Source organism: Ovis aries, chromosome 3 (genome assembly GCF_016772045.2).
Source record: "Ovis aries strain OAR_USU_Benz2616 breed Rambouillet chromosome 3, ARS-UI_Ramb_v3.0, whole genome shotgun sequence".
Classification (NCBI taxonomy): domain Eukaryota; kingdom Metazoa; phylum Chordata; class Mammalia; order Artiodactyla; family Bovidae; genus Ovis; species Ovis aries.
Window position 1 is genome coordinate 166388969 of NC_056056.1, and position 16602 is coordinate 166405570.

At 37.6% G+C, this 16602-nt stretch overlaps 1 protein-coding gene across 8 annotated transcripts in view; it reads left to right on the top strand.

The window, feature by feature from the left end:
* Nucleotides 1-16602, top strand: part of CFAP54 (cilia and flagella associated protein 54) — a 330206-nt gene that overhangs the window by 93718 nt on the left and 219886 nt on the right. For 7 of the 8 annotated variants that reach the window (XM_015094809.4, XM_060413069.1, XM_060413070.1 and 4 more), the window contains 3 exons: nucleotides 785-932; nucleotides 2598-2753; nucleotides 8831-8953. In XM_015094809.4, the coding sequence (XP_014950295.2) occupies nucleotides 785-932; nucleotides 2598-2753; nucleotides 8831-8953 (427 nt within the window). The remainder of the gene's footprint in view (nucleotides 1-784; nucleotides 933-2597; nucleotides 2754-8830; nucleotides 8954-16602) is intronic. The other variant, XM_027967638.3, reaches the window with a different exon arrangement.

A 16602-nucleotide genomic window follows, 5' to 3' on the forward strand; every position in this document is an offset into this window, starting at 1 on the left:
TCGAGTTGGAGGGGCAGTGTGTTAATAGCTCAGCTGTGTCCGACTCTTTGTGATCCCATGGACTGTAGCCCACCAGGCCCCTCTGTCCGTGGTATTCACCAGGCAAGAATACTGGAGTGGGTGTCATTCCCTTCTCTTGGGGATCTTCTCCACCCAGGGATCAAATCCACATCTCTTACATCTCCTGCGTTGGCAGGCAGGTTCTTTACCATCTGAGCCACCCGGAAAGCCCAAATCTGTCTCTACTTCTCTTTAACCATGGCTGATTTTGCTATAAATAACCCTCACTTTCAGAAAGTTTATTGATTGAAATATTGGGCCTATTTTCCAAACTTCTGAGTATCTATAATGATTTCAATTATATTGATAGAAAAGAGCTATATATTTTAGAATCAGAAAATTTTGCCAATGGTTTATGTTTTATATATCCATGACATATGTCCATAGCTTAATTTTCTTAGTTATGAACTTGTTGTTAAGAATAGTCTTTAATTTCAATTTAAACAGCTGTGCAAGAGTTACTATGTTATGTACTTTTGCTGCTGCTGCTGCTGCTAAGTCGCTTCAGTCGTGTCCGACTCTGTGCAGCACTATGGACAGCAGCCCACCAGGCTCCTCTGTCCACAGAATTCTCTAGGCAAGAATTGGAGTGGGTTGCTGTTTCCTTCTCTGACTTTTGCTGCTATCTTGAGATAATTGTGTTGGTATAACAAATCAATCTACAAAGTTGAATTCACACACTAAATCACCTTATACCTGTAATATCATTTACTTCTTTTTGCAGATTACATTCAGATATTTTGACAGAGAGTTCTTCCATTCTCTTATATCTTTTTCTTAGAAATATTTTTGTAACAAGTGACATTAAAATTAAAGAAGAAAATTTTTTCTGTGATAATATTAAAGGCAATGAGATTTTCCCTTCTCAACAAGTAAGTGAATTAAAATCATTGCAAATGCATTATTTCCCTTGATTTGTTTCTTGATGTTTCAAGTTTATGAGCTGTGGGGATTGTATATCCTCACTTGTGAACGGACTGAGAGAACTTTGTATGATTGTGCTGGTTTATTTGATATTGTTTGTAGATTTCACAGGTCTAGGCTCATGGTTTTTCCCCCTTTCTCCCCGCCCCCCCCTTCCTATATACAGGAATATATATATTCCTGTATAAAAGTAGTATAAATTAAAACATTCAAAATTTATAATGTATAAAGTGAAACCTATTAGGATCCTATTATCCCTAAGAATACTACATTCTTGTTTTCATGTGATTTCTCCCATTTTAAAAAATATGCATAGACGACTATGCTATTATTACTTAACAAAAATGGAATCATGATCGACTCACTGTTCTGTTAACTTGCTTTTTGAATACTTTTTATAATTTATCTTGGACATACTTTCATGCTGGTACATATCCATCTGGTACATTTTTTAAAAACTATAATATTGCATCCTGTGCAGAGGCAGGAATTTAACTTATCTCCTATTGATATATTCTCAAGGTACTTATAAATATTGCTCTATTATACCTGTAGCCTTACAATGCTCTTGCTTTTAGTAACAATCCTACATTTTTTTTTCCAATCTAAATTGAGGTTCACTCTTCTTTTTCTCCCTTCCTTCTTTACTTACTTTAGATATATGGAGATTTTTGTCATTTTTTGTTTTTCTTTTACAGTTGCTTTTTCCTACCCATCCACTTATTCATTAATTAATTAGCCAATAACTTGTTCCATGAGACTGTGCCAATTTCTGTGGGTATGAAAGTAAAAAAACAAACATGACTCTCTGCCTAAGACAAGTTCACATTTTTATAGAGCACAAGCATTCACAGCCATTGACCTGTTCCTACTAAGTTACATTCAGCTTCCCTTTTTTTTTTTTTTTTCATCATTTAGTCTGAAAATGAGGACAGTCTTTAAGCACTTCAGTGAATTCCAGAATGCTGGACTACCATTCCAATAACAATTTGCTGTATAGAAATTTCTGGTTGCCCCTCATATTGTTTTCTTTGAATGAAATCTCTCCCCCAAAAAGAGAAAGGAGTAAGATAGGATTCTTACTCTTCTTAAGTGATGTTTAATCACAAAAAGCCTAACTTTACATTTTGCTTTAAGTAGCAGAAGTATAATAGAAGATAGGTTAGTCTACAGAAAAATTTACCGTTTTCTCACAAATCCAGGAGAGAAATAAGGGTCTACTAATCAAGTGGGGGCCATATTACAGCAATACTATATTTTAATTATTATTTGTTACAGTTTATATTTTTCAAAAAGCTAGAGTTTTCCTCCTAAAATAGAGCGAAGATTTTATCTTACCAATCAAAAAGATTGGTGCCTTTTCTGTTACTAGTGGTATTTGATTGTAATTCATAAAAAGATTTAAAGTTTAATTCTAAGATTGTATCATCCATATGTATCAATAGCATTATTGGGGAGTTAGAGTTGTTCCTGAATTTAGGTTTTTCTTTTTATCAACATTCATGTTACTGTTAAGTTACAAGGATCACATTTCCTACCCCTTCTCCTCATTAGAGACACACAAGTTAAGTACCTGGTGCTCAGCTTGAGTAACAATACCTGTTTCTTTACAGATTGCTAGACTGATTGAATGTGAGAGAGTATTGGTGGCATTGGAACTGAGCAACTATCTAAATGATTCCAGTTACGCCCTTCAGGCTGTGACTCAGTGTTACGGCCTCCTTGCTCCTATCATTTATCACAATATTGTTTTGGTACCTGTTGTACAGGTAAGGGTTTCACCCCCTCCCCATAAGGGTATTTTTTAACAAAGGCAAGTCAACATTGCATTTTGGAAAAGAAAATGCAACATGTCTCTTAGAAAGTACAAATAGGTCAAGAATGAGTATTATGACATTTCGTGAGTTAACTGAAAGATATTTTAATAATTTAAATTATATGTCTGGGAAAACATAAATAAGAACTTAAAATGTGTTTCCCTGAAAACATTCAGCCCTGTTGCTGTCCATATTTAAATATGGGTAACATACTTTTCTAGGTTGTATTTTTAAAGTCATTTCAATTTTTATGGTCTTGTAACGTTAGAGACAGCAATATTTATTCAAGGCATACTGTTAAAGGCATCACTGAGGGGAAAAAAATTGGTGGATAACCAGAAAAATGAACTTGATGTCTCTGTGGTGAAATTGGAATTTTTGGAAAAAAAGGTTGATAAGACTTGGCTGAAGGGATTATATTAGTTGTCTGTGTTTCCTAACAAATCACCAACACTCAATGTCTTAAAATAACACCCATTCACTATCTCATAGTTTCTGGAGGTCAGAAGGCTGGATACAAGTTGTCTGGATCTTTGGCTCAGGATCTCATCAGGCTAAATTCAAGGTGTTGATCAGAGCTGTGGTCAGAATTTTAGCTCAGGATCAGGCTAAAATCAAGGTGTTGACCAGAGCTGTGGTCTCATCTGAGGCTTGGGGTTTTCTTCCAAATTCACTGGTTGTTGAGAGATACATTCCCTTGCGGCCATGTGATGAGTCCTTTAGTTCTGAAAGGCTGACCGCCAGTGCCCTGCCACACGCCCTTCTCCACAACATGGCAGTCTGCTTCTTAAAGTAACGTCCTTTCTTCTTAGAGGTGAGAGATTAGAGATGTCAGACCTACTTTGGAGTGGGGGCATGTCTCAGCTTGTCCCAGACATTTCATTAATGTGTCAGGCCCCTGACTCTTTTTAGGGTTCATTTCTATCCTCTGGAGGGCAATCATCTCACATCTTCAACATACTTGCCATTTCTTGTTTATCAGGCTCAGTTAACATGATTTATTGATGTAGTGGTCCAGTGTTTTGTTTTGAGACATGTCCACAAAGTTAAGGTCCTTTCATAAAATATTAGGTCAGAGAGTGGAAGCGTTATTACTGCCCTAGGTCAAGACTCTAAATGCATGTTTTTATCTGCCTGGTGTGAATTGGAGCTTCTTCTAATACTTCTTCCCCATAGGATATTATTTCTGCCCAATAAGATAAAAAAGGCAACATTAGCCACCTCAAGGCACCCCCATTCCTTTTTAAAAAATAACTGTTTTATTTTATACTACTCCTTGGAAGAAAAGTTATGACCAACCTAGATAGCATATTCAAAAGCAGAGACATTACTTTGCCGACTAAGGTCCGTCTAGTCAAGGCTATGGTTTATCCTGTGGTCATGTATGGATGTGAGAGTTGGACTGTGAAGAAGGCTGAGCACCGAAGAATTGATGCTTTTGAAGTGTGGTGTTGGAGAAGACTCTTGAGAGTCCCTTGGACTGCAAGGAGATCCAACCAGTCCATTCTGAAGGAGATCAGCCCTGGGATTTCTTTGGAAGGAATGATGCTAAAGCTGAAACTCCAGTACTTTGGCCACCTCATGCAAAGAGTTGACTCATTGGAAAAGACTCTGATGCTGGGAGGGATTGGGAGCAGGAGGAGAAGGGGATGACAGAGGATGAGATGGCTGGATGGCATCACTGACTCTATGGACGCGAATCTGAGTGAACTCCGGGAGTTGGTGATGGACAGGGAGGCCTGGCGTGCTGCAATTCATGGGGTCGCAAAGAGTCGGACACGACTGAGAGACTGAACTGATAGCCAATTAACAATGTTGTGATAATTTCAGGTAAGGGACTCAGCCATACATATACTCCTTTTATTCATTCTCCCCCAAACTCCCTTTTTGCTCCAGCAAAGATACCACAATGGAACAGTGCCTGCAATTGCTGCTTCATTGGTTGAGTTGAGAGTAGTTCCCTGTCATCCTCTGGGATCCTACTGATTCAGGATGCATTTAACTCAGAAAGTGGATGATAACTATGAGGGAAAGACTTAGGAAAGGAGTTTTTAAATTAAATTGTATAGTTTAGAGCAAGAAAAGATGAATGGAACAAGGGAGAGATGCCAGAAGTAGGCCTCACTGTAGAAGAATGTAATGTATGATGGAATTGGCTTTCCAATTCAGTGGGAAGGTAATGGATATTTTTAGTAAATGGTGGTGAAACATCAGGATATTCCTCTGAAAAAAGACCCCTACTTTGTACCATATGTAAACAGTCCAGATAAATTAAAGGTTTAAATGTAAAAGACAGCAAAAACTTTTGGAAAAAAATAATCACAAGAGAGTCCATGTACAGTCAGTGTTGGGGAACTCTAACCAAAATAGAACTCTTAGATATAAGAAATATTTAACTATATTTAAATGGCAACCCATGTGTGGCAAAAGGAGCCATAACAAAGATTGTGGGAAATTTATGGATTTGGGAAAGTTATCCAACACTAATGAGGGTAACGATATATAACAAAAAGTTTTTTTAATAACTGAATAAATAATGGGCATGGGATAATAATATGAAGTTTATAGGAGAGCAAATCCAAGTGGCAAAAAGATGCTCAGATTCTGAATATCCATAGAAATTGCCATTAAATCAATAATATAATATCACTAGCAGAATTGAAAAGATCTGTAACTCCTATTGCTGGTGAGGATGTGGGGCAAAGGCATTCTCATTCATCAATGGGAGAAATGTGAACTGTTATAGTCTTTAGAATTTGGTAATGCAAACCTAATTTTAATTAAACCAAGTATAAGTAAAATTAAAAACAAATATGCCTAACATAGCAATTCCTCTGCTAGTAATTTATCTCATGGAATAATATTTTAGTAAATTAAAAAGTGCATTTACACAGCCCAGCAATTCCTTTCTTAATGATTTATCCCATAGATTAAAATCACCCCTAGTTCTACCCATTGCTTCCATCTGTTCTACCTACTGGGGATACAATACCACATAATGGAATTGATTTAGAGGGACTACTGTGCCATGGAGGATGGTACCTAATCCTCCCTACGTATCATCTCAAAGCTGGCACCTCACTTGCTGCTCATTTTGGCAACTGAATAGGTAGAGGATGGTTTTTGTTGTGGTTGTGTGTGTGGGTGTGTTTTTTTTTTTTTTTTGCTATGCCATGTTGCTTGTGATTTCTTAGTTCTCCAACCAGGGATTGAACCCACTGGACTGCCAGGGAAGTCCCTGTGTAGGGGTGTTTATTGTAGCTTTCTTGGTGAAGGCAAAAGAGCTGGGACAAAGAGGACATGCAGTAATTGAAGGATGGCCAGAACTGCCAGACTGTAAAACATCAACCTTAAAACTGTGCAACAGGAAGGCTCTGGAAATTGTTGCAAAATTATGATTGGTTTACAGTAAATAATATTAGGTAACCATTAGGAATGATGAATTAAATCTATACCTATAGACTTGGAGGGATTTTTCACAAGACATGCCTGAAGGGGAAATGCATAGTTCAGAAAGTGTGCTTAATTTCACTTTGTGAAATAACATTAACTCTCTCTGTGTGTGAAAGTGAAAGTACATGCGAAAGTGAAGTGAAAGTGTTAGTTGGTCAGTCATGTCTGACTCTTCGCAACCTCGTGGACTGTAGTTCATCAGGTTCCTCTGTCCATGGAATTCTCCAGGCAAGAATACTGAAGAATACACACACACACACACACACACACACACACACACACACACACACACACACACACACACACACACACACAAATATACATACACACATAGGATTACATGAGCCCAGAGAAAACTACAGAACTGCTAGGTGGTTAACTTGATTCGGGGATATGGAACAGTAGGTTGGGAGATGGTGATGGTGGAAGGGAGGAATTAAAGCTGCGTTGAAAAGAATTCATAAGTGTTCTGTGACAACAGTAATAATATTGTTAGATTGATGGCTTGAAGCAATTAATGTGTCCACAAAGGACCAACCTCCATATATTAATTTGTCCTTTGGGATAATCTGAATGATGAATAGATTGATGCAATCTAAGTCTGCCTTTCTGATAGCAATATTGCTCAGAAGTGTGTGGCAATATTGAAAGATAAACTTAATTGTCCAGCTCTGGATCAAATTCAGGATCACATGATATGGAGAATAATTAAGGAAGTAAGTACCAATTTGGAAAACTCAGCAGTGGCCACAGGACTGGAAAAGGTCCGTTTTCATTCCAGTCCCAAAGAAAGGCAATGCCAAAGAATGCTCAGACTACCACACAATTGCACTCATCTCACACGCTAGTAAAGTAATGCTCAAAATTCTCCAAGCCAGGCTTCATCAGTATGTGAACCATGAACTTCCAGATGTTCAAGCTGGTTTTCGAAAAGGCAGAGGAACCAGAGATCAAATTGCCAACATCCGCTGGATCATGGAAAAAGCAAGAGAGTTCCAGAAAACATCTATTTCTGCTTTATCGACTATGCCAAAGCCTTTGAGTGTGTGGATCAGAATAAACTGTGGAAAATTCTGAAAGAGATGGGAACACCAGACCACCTGATCTGCCTCTTGAGAAATCTGTATGCAGGTCAGGAAGCAACAGTTAGAACTGGACATGGAACAACAGACTGGTTCCAAATAGGAAAAGGAGTACGTCAAGGCTGTTTATTGTCACCCTGCTTATTTAACTTCTGTGCAGAGTACATTATGAGAAACACTGGGCTGGAAGAAGCACAAGCTGGAATCAGGATTGCTGGGAGAAATATCAATCACCTCAGATATGCAGATGACACCACCCTTATGGCAGAAAGTGAAGAGGAACTAAAAAGCCTCTTGATGAAAGTGAAAGAGGAGAGTGAAAAAGTTAGCTTAAAGCTCAACATTCAGAAAACGAAGATCATGGCATCTGGTCCCATCACTTCATGGGAAATAGATGGGGAAACAGTGTCAGACTTTATTTTTTTGGGCTCCAAAATCACTGCAGATGGTGACTGCAGCCATGAAATTAAAAGACGGTTACTCCTTGGAAGAAAAGTTATGACCAACCTAGATAGCATATTCAAAAGCAGAGACATTACTTTGCCAATAAAGGTCCATCTAGTCAAGGCTATGGTTTTTCCTGTGGTCATGTATGGATGTGAGAGTTGGACTGTGAAGAAAACTGAGTGCCGAAGAACTGATGCTTTTGAAGTGTGGTGTTGGAGAAGACTCTTGAGAGTCCCTTGGACTGCAAGGAGATCCAACCAGTCCATTCTGAAGGAGATCAGCCCTGGGATTTCTTTGGAAGGAATGATGCTAAAGCTGAAACTCCAGTACTTTGGCCACCTCATGCAAAGAGTTGACTCATTGGAAAAGACTCTGATGCTGGGAGGGATTGGGAGCAGGAGGAGAAGGAGACGACAGAGGATGAGATGGCTGCATGGCATCACCGACTCAATGGACGTGAGTTTGAGTAAACTCTGGGAGTTGGTGATAGACAAGGAGGCCTGGCGTGCTGTGATTCATGGGGTCGCAAAGAGTTGGACATGACTGAATGACTGAACTGAACTGAACTGAACTGAAGAGCCAATATTAATTGATTTCCTGGGGATGAGTGCTTGGTTTTATTTTAAAGGAAGCTCTTATACCAAGTACCCATATTGCTGTGTATTTAATATGGTACATAGTCATTCTCTGTAAGTTTTTTTCAAGGTTCTCCTAAGCCTGAACATCATCTTTAGTTTCTTGTACACATGTAACATTTTACCTGTATCTTTTGTGGTACTTGTCAGTATGGGCTTTGTTTTATCTATTTTTGTATTTATTTTATCCTCTCCACTAGCTTTTAGGTTACTTTAGATGAAGGACTCATTTGAACATTGAATTTATCAATTTTATCTCAGGGTACACTTCTTTGTACAAGATAAGCAATTGGTCCATAATTATTAACAGCAAGAAAATGTGATGGCTTAAACTTGCATGATTTAAATAAGGCATTTTTAAAAAATGAGTAAAGATATTTTCAACAAAAAGCATTATGTTTCTATTTTTCAGATCTTGATAAAGTGTGTGGTGGTTTTGCAAGGACTACCAAATGTCATCCACTTAAAGAAACATCTTGCAAGCTTTGAAAGTGTACAGCATATGATAGCTTGCTGTATCTTCTACATAACAAAGGTATCTACCTCATTCTTTGCCTACTGTCATAAGACTTAGGAGCCCTAATGATTTAGAAAGTTACACTACTTAAAAAAATTTTTTTAAAATATAAATTTATTTATTTTAATTGGAGGCTAATTACTTTACAATATTGTATTGGTTTTGCCATACATCAACATGAATCCGCCACGGGTGTACACATGTTCCGCATCCTGAAACCCTCTCCCTCCTCCCTCCCCGTACCATCCCTCTGGGTCACCCCAGTGCACCAGCTCTGAGCAACCTGTATCCTGCATCGAACCTGGACTGGCAATTCATTTCATATATGATATTATACATGTTTCAGTGCCATTCTCCCAAATCATCCCACCCTCTCCCTCTCCCACAGAGTCGAAAAGACTGTTCTATACATCTGTGTCTCTTTTGCTGTCTCGCATACAGGGTTATCATTACCATCTTTCTAAATTCCATATATATGCATTAGTATACTGTGTTGGTGTTTTTCTTTCTGGCTTACTTCACTCTGTATAATCAACTCCAGTTTCATCCACCTCATTAGAACTGATTCAAATGTATTCTTTTTAATGGCTGAGTAATACTCCTGAATACTCCATTGTGTATATGTACCACAGCTTCCTTATCCATTCATCTGCTGATGGGCATCTAGGTTGCTTCCATGTCCTGGCTATTATAAACAGTGCTGCGATGAACATTGGGGTACACGTGTCTCTTTCAATTCTGGTTTCCTCGGTGTGTATGCCCAGCAGTAGGATTGCTGGGTCATAAGGCAGTTCATTTCCAGTTTTTTAAGGAATCTCCACACTGTTCTCCATAGTGGCTGTACTAGTTTGCATTCCCACCAACAGTGTAAGAGGGTTCCCTTTTCTCCACACCCTCTCCAGGATTTATTGCTTATAGACTTTGGATAGCAGCCATTCTGACTGGTGTGAAATGGTGCCTCATTGTGGGTTTGAGTTGCATTTCTCTGATAATGAGTGATGTTGAGCATCTTTTCATGTGTTTGTTAGCCATCTGTATGTCTTCTTTGGAGAAATGTCTACTTAGTTCTTTGGCCCATGTTTTGATTGGGTCGCTTATTTTTCTGGAATTGAGCTGCAGGAGTTGCTTGTATATTTTTGAGACTAGTTATTTGTCAGTTGCTTCATTTGCTATTATTTTCTCCCATTCTGAAGGCTGTCTTTCACCTTGCTTATAGTTTCCTTTGTTGTGCAGAAGCTTTTAATTTTAATTAGGTCCCATTTGTTTATTTTTACCTTTATTTCCAATATTCTGGGAGGTGGCTTATAGAGGATCCTGCTGTGATTTATGTCGGAGAGTGTTTTGCCTATGTTCTTCTCTAGGAGTTTTATAGTTTCTGGTCTTACGTTTAGATATTTAATCCATTTTGAGTTTATTTTTGTGTATGGTGTTAGAAAGTGTTCTAGTTTCATTCTTTTACAAATGGTTGACCTGTTTTCCCAGCACCACTTGTTAAAGAGATTGTCTTTTCTCCATTGTATGCTCTTGCCTCCTTTGGCAAAGATAAGGTGTCCATAGGTGCGTGGGTTTATCTCTGGGCTTTCTATTTTGTTCCATTGATCTATATTTCTGTCTTTGTGCCAGTACCATACTGTCTTGATGACTGTGGCTTTGTAGTAGAGCCTGAAGTCAGGCAAGTTGATTCCTCTAGTTCCATTCTTCTTTCTCAGGATTGCTTTGGCTATTCCAGGTGTTTTGTATTTCCATACAAATTGTGAAATTATTTGCACTACTTTTAATCACAGTGTTTAGAATACTTAAAATAGTAGAACTTCGTTATTATTCAGAGCCATTACTTTGTTGTTATTCAGAGATGTTACTTTGTTGTTATTCAGTCGCTAAGTCATGTCTGACTCTTTGCAACACTATGGATGGCAGCACGCCAGGCATCCCTGTCCTTCACTATCTCCTGCAGTTTGCTCAAACTCATGTAATTGAGTTGATGATGTCATCCAACCATCTCATCCTCTGTTGTCCCCTTCTCCTTTTGCCTTCAATCTTTCCCAGTTGCAGGGTCTTTCCAGTGAGTTGACTCTTCACATCAGGTAATTAAAGTATTGGTGCTTCAGCTTCAGCATCAGTCTTTCCAATGAATATTCAGGGTTGATTTCCTTTAGGATTGACTGGTTTGGTCTCCTTGCAAGCCAAGAGAATTTCAAGAGTCTTCTCCATTATTTTAGTTGAGACTTAAGTTTGCTTCTGTGGAGTTCTGGTAACAGAGAGGCCTCTACTCTCTACCTTAGCAAAGAGGTCATGTCCTGACTTCAGGAGCAGAAAATCGTATTCCTTCAATCACTCACTGGTTTGCCACTGTAGAGAGACCTCTATGCCCTGGTCTGTGTAGATGCTGAGGGAGCATAAGCCATTAGCAAGAAGAAATGATAATAATTCACTTATGGGAACTCAGAAGCCCAAGGAGGAAGAACAAGCCAAAAACTAGAATAATTGTGTTATTTGTTCTTACAGTGTTGAAAAGGATCAGAGATGACTAAAGAAAAAGAAACCTTTCAAGCAGTACAATTAGAACAAATTTAATTTTTTCTTCTAGTTTTGTTGGGCTATCACTGACATACAACACTGTATAAGTTTAAGATGTACAACATAATGACTTAATTTACATACATCATGAAGTGATTACCATAAGAAATTTTGTGAACATGCACATCTCCTAAAGATACAAAATTAAAGAAATAGAAAAAATGTTTTTTCTTGTGATAAGCACTTTTAGAATTTACTCCCATAGTAACTTTCATATATAACAAATTTAATTTTGGATTAAAAATTAAACAAATGAAGATTGCGATTATACTTCTTGATTCAGATATGGAAGCGCAAGAAATACCTGCAGATGTTGAACAGTATTACCTATAGATAAATTCAGAAGACAGATCCAGAAATCATAACATGAAATAAAAGGAGTCTGGAAGTAGAAAAGAAATACATAGAAAAGTAATCATCTTTCTGAGTCCCAAGCAGGATTAATGTTAGAATATGTATGTGGACACATGTTGGTGAAATTCCTGAAATCCAAGGATGAGGACAAATCTGAATATTTGAGACTGAAAGAACAGGTTACTTATTTGCAATGGAAAGAGAATCAATTAGCTTCAGACTTTTTATCAGCAACACTAAGAGTTAAATTCCTGGAGCAACATTTGTAGAATCCTGAGGGAAAAAGGATTAAGGCCTGTAAATTAATAACCAGGAAAAGATATCATTCATTTGTCAGGGCAAAATAAACATTTTCAGAAGTGCAGGCATTTAAAAAGTATTCCATCCAAGTATTTATCTGAGAAAAACACTTCAGGAAATACTCTATCAAATGACAGTTGGTTCAGAACAGAAATCCCAAGATAGGGAAAGATGAAAAGGAGAGGAATAATGGGAGCAACGAATCTTGCAATATATGTATTATTAAAAGTAAATGGATAATAATGATGTGACTAGGATTTTGTAATATAAATGCTAAATAGGGAGTCTTGAAATAGAAGAGTCATCCATGGAAGAAAAACCTATTAGTAACCTAGAGCCAAAGCTTCTCTCCTGTTTAGGGTTGAGGGAGTGATAAGCAACTATAGATTCATGGTGCATGTGTGTTAAAAACACACATAGTGTAAAAGTACATATTGTATAACTTTATTATTTTCTTTTGAAAGAATATGAATATTTCAAGATGACTCAGGAATATGTAGGCATGAGCTGATCTTTAAAACACTGTAGGACTGTTCTAAACTGTCAAGAAGCAAAAGCACACAGAGGAATGGCAGGGAGGCAAAAAGAACAAAAAAGTGGCAGGGACGAAACATGGCTAATTTAACAAAAGTAAGAAGAAGGAAACTGAGATTGTATTTCAGATGGAAGGAATAAAATCAAGTACATTAATTACTTCACTAAGCGTGAATGAACTCAAGAGACAGAGACTGTCAGATGGGCTGAAAAGTTAGATTCAAATGTGTATGATTTCAAAACACCCTGTAAAACAAAATAACAAGGAATTTGAAAAATAAATGGACACAGATATTGGGAAAATGTAAACAGAAATGAAGGAGGCATGACAGTTTTCATATCTGAAAAAGCAGAATTCAGGGTCCAAAACATTAAATGGATAAAGAGAGACATTATGTCCATCCAGTCTGTTCTGTTGATCGCCCTTTTCTGTTTCTGCATGGCCTCTGGCACTTTCCAGTCATAAGGCAGTCTCATTGTCAAGTATTAAAGATCAGGTATGAATTAAAACAAAACTTCATTTTTTATAACAGCAAATTAAAGGAGAAAAACAGGTTATATGAAAATGCTACAAAGGCACTGGATAAACCTTAGCAGCCTTTCCTAATAAAATTTCTAAGTAGGTTAGGCATAGAAGGAAGTTATTGCATAATGATAAAGACATTTACCAAAAATTTTTAGCAAATATCATGCTAAATGGCAAGTTTCTGAAGTCATTTCTTTAAAATCAGGCACAGGAGATATTGACTCTTAATACTGTGATTCATTATTTGTAGAGATTCTGTCTCATGCAACAGATAAGGGCATGAAATAATTTTGTAATATTAGAAAAGCAAAATTTGTCTGAAATTGTAAGGTCTCAAAAAACACATGAGAATCTAGCAAAAGATTACTAAAATTAAAAAGAGAATTTATAAAGTTACATAAGATACAAACTTGTTTTTATTTTTAATATGAACAGTAGCCAGGACTGGGGAAAATATACCACTTGTAATGATAGACAGTATTTTAAACTTAACGAAATGTTGAAGAACCTAAATAAAAGAAGTGTGAAATCTTACTGAAAGACATAAAATAAGATCTGCACATATGGCAGGCCACACCAAGTTCTTGAATAAGAAGACTTACTGTAATAGTAAAATAAATGTTTCCTAAAATAATATTTACATGCAATGCAGCTTTAATCAGAATCCCGATGTTTCTTTGAAACTGATTAGAATTATTTAGAAGTTCTCAGTAGATATTAAAATTTACCAAAAGTTCACTCCAGTGAAAAATGGTCTTAACAGAGTAATGGGCAAATAGATCAGTGGAATAGAATAGAGACTCTAGGAAAACTGGCCCTGGGTCTACAGGAAGGACTTAATATAAGACAAAGGTGGCATTCAGGTTCATTGAGAAAATGATAATTTATTAATAAAAGGTGCCGAAATTACTGGCTGTTCATTTGAGAATAAACAAAGCCAGAGTCCTTCTCATACCATAAACAAAATGAAGTCCAGATGGATTTGAGGATATTTGGTTGTCCTTGAAATCATGCGAGATCTTCTACAACAGGGCACAAAATTCAGAAGGTACCAGAAAAAGTAGATAAATAGATTACATGATAAGTAAAAAATAATTGTTTATGGCAAGATACTATAAATAAGCTTCAAGGCAAGTATTTTTTGAAAATACAGCAGATTCAGGGTTATTAACATTGATTGCCTCAGATAGTAATCAATATGAAAATAGGAAATAATGTCACAGTTTGGGAAAAGAAGAATCAGACTGATTTTTAATTATGGAGGATATGATTAAATATTTTGGTCAGCTTAAAAAGTGGAACAGTGAACCAGTACTAGATGATGAATGGCCATCTAATGAGGTCAGAGAGGAGCCATCGAAGGGTTTCAAACCTGGGAATGCTGTAATGAAATTTGCATTTAGAAAAAAGAAATTATTCTGGTTGTGCAACAGCTAATCATTAGAGGAGAATAAGACCTGAGACAGGAAATGAGTTAGAGGGCAAGAGATGATAAATGAAGCTAGTGTGGAAAACTGGGAGATAGAATTGAAAATGTTTCAAGAGTTGTTTATCAGATGGAATTGAATAGAGGGGGATTGCGGAGGGAGAGGGAAGAGTCCCCAATAACCCAGATGTCTGGACAGTTGGTTGAATGCAGTTTGTTGAACCCTGAGTAAGAAAGGGGGAAAAGATAATAGGTTTTGAATGTATTGAATTTTGGGGCATACAAGATATTCACAGAGGTGAGAATTATATAATAAATTCTCTAAGCCAGGCTTCAACAGTACATGAATCATGAACTTCCAGATATTCAAGTTGGATTTAGAAAAGGCAGAGGAACCAGAGATCAAATTGCCAACATCCGTTGGATCATAAAAGCAAGAGATCTACTTCTGCTTTATTGACTACACTAGAGCCTTTGACTGTGTGGATCAAAACAAACTGTGGGAAATTCTTAAAGATATGGTAAAACCAGACCACCTTACCTGCCTCCTGAGAAATCTATATGTAGGTCCTACATATAAGACTGGACGTAGAACAACTGACTGGTTCCAAATCAGGAAAGGAGTACATCAGATCTGTATATTGTCACCCTGCTTATTTAACTTATATACAGAGTACATCATGAGAAATTTTGGATTGGATGAAGCACAAGTTGAAATCAAGACTGCTGGGAGAAATATCAATAACCTCAGATATGCAGATGACACCACTCTTATGGCAGAAAGTGAAGGGGAACTAAAGAGCCTCTTGAAAGTGAGAGAGGAGAGTGAAAAAACTGGCTTAAAACTCAACATTCAAAAAACTAATATGGCATCTGGTTCCATCACTTCATGGCAAATAGATAGGGAAACAATGAAAACAGTGAAAGACTTTATTTTGGGGGGCTCCAAAATCACTCCAGATGGTGACTGCTGACATGAAATTAGAAGACACTCCTTGGAAGAAAAGCTCCGACAAACCTAGACAGTATATTAAAAAGCAGAGACATGACTTTGCTGACAAAGGTCCGTCTAGTGAAATCTGTGGTTTTTCCAGTAGTCATATATGGATGTGGGAGTTGGACCATAAAGAAAGCTGAGCACCAAAGAATTGATGCTTTTGAACTGTGGTATTGGAGAAGACTCTTGAGAATCCCTTGGACTGCAAGGAGATCCAACTAGTCCATCCTGGAGTATTACTCAGCCGTAAAAAAGAATTCATTTGAATCAGTTCTGATGAGTTGGATGAAACTGGAGCCGATTATACAGAGTGAAGTAAGCCAGAAAGAAAAACACCAATACAGTATAATAACACATATATATGGAATCTAGGAAGATGGCAATGACGACCCTGTATGCAAGACAGGGAAAGAGACACAGATGTGTATAACGGACCTTTGGACTCAGAGGGAGAGGGAGAGGGTGGGATGATTTGGGAGAATGGCATTCTAACATGTATACTATCATGTAAGAATTGAATCGCCAGTCTATGTCTGACGCAGGATGCAGCATGCTTGGGGCTGGTGCATGGGGATGACCCAGAGAGATGTTGTGGGGAGGAAGGTGGGAGGGGGTTCATGTTTGGGAACGCATATAAGAATTAAAGATATTAAAAAAAAAAAAGAATATTCCTGAATATTCATTGGAAGCTGAAACTCCAATACTTTGGCCATCTGATGCGAAGAGCTGACTTATTGGAAAAGACCCTGGGCAAGACTGAAGGCAGGAGTAAAAGGGGACAACAGAGGATGAAATTGTTGGATGGCATCACTTACTTGATGGACATGAGTTTGAGCAAGCTCCCAGAGTTCCTGCTACTGGCCTGGCATGCTACAGTACCCGGGGTCACAAAGAGTCAGACACAAATGAGTGACTGAACTGACTGATACATTGGCTTGGCCCAAAGTTTGAGT